The sequence below is a fragment of the Sesamum indicum genome, linkage group LG9, assembly GCF_000512975.1.
Source record: "Sesamum indicum cultivar Zhongzhi No. 13 linkage group LG9, S_indicum_v1.0, whole genome shotgun sequence".
Taxonomy (NCBI): Eukaryota; Viridiplantae; Streptophyta; class Magnoliopsida; order Lamiales; family Pedaliaceae; genus Sesamum; species Sesamum indicum.
In genome coordinates this window covers 6321120-6324841 of record NC_026153.1, presented here as the reverse complement: position 1 = coordinate 6324841, position 3722 = coordinate 6321120, and the positions used below count along the sequence as shown (strand labels likewise).

At 32.7% G+C, this 3722-nt stretch overlaps 1 protein-coding gene across 1 annotated transcript; it reads left to right on the top strand.

The window, feature by feature from the left end:
- On the top strand, positions 222-1570 carry LOC105170787 (uncharacterized protein At4g22758-like). The gene is made up of 2 exons (XM_011091700.2): positions 222-901; positions 1120-1570. The coding sequence occupies exons 1-2, from the start codon at positions 496-498 to the stop codon at positions 1293-1295; spliced, it is 582 nt and encodes a 193-aa protein (XP_011090002.1). The 5' UTR covers positions 222-495; the 3' UTR covers positions 1296-1570.

Below are 3722 nucleotides of genomic sequence, written 5' to 3'. Positions count from 1 at the left end.
CATAAGCTTCCAAGATCCCACCCCTTGTCTTAGTGGGAAATTTTTATCCAAATTTAATTTGATTAAATTTGAATTAATGATACAATAAATATAATATATTTATTATGTAATTAATATATAATTTTAAAAAAATAATTAATTATAAAATAAATGTATCTTACTTTGTGATTGGATGAATTTGGCCTAATGAAATTCGAGCAATAAAATTTCCTTATTCTGTATAAAATCCCTTCGCCTCGCCCGCAATTTCTTCCGCCTTTCTTAGCAATAACTCTTTTCTCTCTACCGTTTACTTTCTACCAAGCCGCCGTGGCACTCTGGTTATGTCCGCCGACCGCCGCCCACAACCTGAGAGCCCCCTCTCCTCCTCCGCTCTCGGCTTCCCCCGTCTCCGCTTCTTCCGCTACCGCCGCCTAAGGTAATAAGCTTCGCACAGATACATACACTCAACACATATATATATAGAGAAGAAAGTATAGTAGCGTAGTATACGAAATGCCGTCGCCCAAGAATCACCGGAAAGTGGTCCACGAGAAGAACAAGAAGGGGAGGTTGTCGGAGAAGGCGTCGTCGTTTCACGGTAAAGGTGCCGGAGTGGTCGCCGAGATGCTCCCCAGGCCAAGAACGGTGCCGGAGTTGCTCGCAGGGAGAAGAGCCGGCGGAACCGCGGTGGATGAGGGGGTGGCGCAGGGCAAGCCACCCAAGTTCACAAAGCTGCTGCTGAACGTGACGATACAGAGGAGCCTTGGGCCTGTGCACGTGTTGATGTCGCCGGAGGCAACCGTGGGGGACTTGATTGCGGCGGCGATCCGGCAGTATGTGAAGGAGGCGCGGCGGCCTGTTCTTCCTTCCACCGATGCTTCTGCCTTCGACCTCCATTACTCACAATTCAGCTTAGAAAGTAAGTTACCATCATTTTCTTTTTCTTTTCCTGAACACCAAATCAAGATTTTCTTGAATTTCTTGGCGACAACATCAATAACTCACATAATAACAAATACGAAAAAAATTAAAAACATGAACAATTAATACTTAAATAATTAGACAGAAAATATTTGTTAGAAAAATAGTTGAAAGTGTAGTATATTTAATTGATTATTTGGGTGGCGACGGCAACAGGTTTGGACAGGGAGGAGAAACTAATGGAGTTGGGTTCAAGAAACTTCTTTCTATGTCCAAAGAGGGCAGCGGCGGAGAGCGGCGGCGCAGCCGTGACTTCAAACTGTTCAAAAGAAGCTGGTCCGGCGACCAAGAAGGGTTTACCATGGCTGAAATTCATGGATTTTTTGCTGTAACTCAGCTTATTTACCAGTAATTCTTTGCAAATTGTTAGGTAAAAAGATTGAAAAAGCTGTAAAAATAGTGAAATTCTAGATTATGTCAATTAGGTCGGCACCAATGTTTTAGCATATGATTCAGCAGTAAAATGAGGTGGTGGTGAAATCAAGAAAAGGACAAAGTATGGTGTCGTTTTGTCCCCCATGTAAGTCCAAATAAATGTCCCCACTTGATATATATATTATATATATTGTAGCTTTTGGCATTGCAATCAATGGCATTTTCCCGTGAATTTCTATAGTCTCAAATTTCTACACAAAGTAAAATTATATATATATATATACATATTAATGACAATTTATGAAGTAATTATGTTAAAGTTGTCATTCTTTAATTATATTTGTTGATGTATTTGTAATTTTGGTACAGTAATTAATAAATTTCATAATTGTATATAAGTTAAAAATGTGAAAAACGTGAATGACAAGAGAGTTATGTTGCATATATTATTATTGCAATGAATAATTAAAGATGTATATATAATAAAATTCAACACTAATTAAAATCAATGCTACCATTATTGGTAATGATAATTTAGTTGTCATTATATATAATGTTGATTTAAACTCAATTACCATAACTATTAATGTGTGAAAATTATTATTGCAATAAAGTAAAAATCATTTAGTATTTACAAGAAAAAGCGGTTGACATTATGTTACAATATTATATCATAAAAGAAATTAACAAGCTCTTGAATTAAAGAAATTGTTTTCATAAGGAACAATTCGTTGCGTTCGAATTCTACAGACCCATTAAGTAAAATTGATCATATAAATTATCAAACCAAAATATTAAAAATAAACAAAAAAATTTACTATAAAATTAAAAAAAATACACATTATGTTTTTTTTTTCCATAAGTGTTATTGAACATATTGGGTTCAATTAAGGCTTATCCTCGCTAATCGCTACCAGAAGGAATTATGCAGACAATGAGGTTCGAACATGTGACTTTTTACTAGATAAGATAACGAGACCTTACACCGTTTGCATCGAAAAAATTCTTGTCTAAATCAAATTCAATCGAACTAAATCAATCATAGGGCAAGTGTATAACACTTGCTATGTGATTTATTACCTTTACCTAAATTGTACACCAATCACACAATAAGTGTATTACACTTATCATATAATTAGTTCAAATTTGACCGAATTGAATTAAAACAAAAATTTCCCTAAGCACCGACCCTTTCGGTTAAATAGACATTATGTGAATGGGACTTGTCTTTGAATGGTAGTAAATGGAAGTGGCCCTATTTTGACTTGATTATTAAAGACAAAGGCATCTATATACCTTCGGGGAATTTATTAAAAAAATATCAAAAAAATAAAAAGTTAGTAAAATAGGGTAAAATTGAAATTATTAGAAAAGTGAGTTTTTTTATTTAAAAAAAAAAGCTTCTTTGTGTCACCGCTTTAAAAAAAAATTTTTTTTTTAATGTGTCACCGCGGTTTCCAACCGCGGTGACAAATTTTTTTTTTTTTTAAAAAAAATTATTTTATTTTATGACGAATTGTTGTTAACTTCTCATTAAAATTTCGGTACTATTATGGCGAGTAGTCAGCCATCAAATATACCGTTCGATTCTCCTTGATGAGACGAACATTTCCCCACAAACAATTTCAAGTTTTATCAATCGTAAATAATGAATTTTTAGCACGAACATCGCACTTTTCGGCCGTTGATTCGCCGCCACCGGAGCGACCCACGATCACGAACCACCGTCACTGGACTCGCCTCGACCTAACGGTTCTAACGAGACCAACCTACTTCAATTTTATTAAATATTTGTTAAGATATGAAAATTTGAAGTTTTTTCGTCGAAAATTCGCATTGAAACTGTTTGCTGTCATTTCTCCACCGTCAGGACAAATCACAGATTAAGACCATAGCCGTTCGAATCCTGTCGTCCAGACGATTCCAACAAGACTAATCTTGCTCAATTTCATCAAGTATTTGTTTATTCAATTAAAATACATTTGTTTTAAAATAATTATAATTTTATTAAATTCTATTTATTAATTAATAGTACTATTTATAATTAATTAATAATACTATTTATAAAAATAATTAATTAATAATACTATTTATAATTAATTAATAATTAATAATTAATAATACTATTTAGACCAGTCTTGCTCAATTTCATCAAGTATTTGTTGAGATTTGAAAATTTGAAGATTTTTCCACCAAAAATTCGCTGAAACTGTTTGTCAAATTCATTTTCTTTTTTTTTGTTTGTTCAATTAAAATACATATATTTTAAAATATTTATAATTTTATTAAATTCTATTTAATTAATTAATAATACTATTATAATTAATTAAATAATTAATAATACTATTTATAATTAATTAATAATACTATTTATAATTAATTAA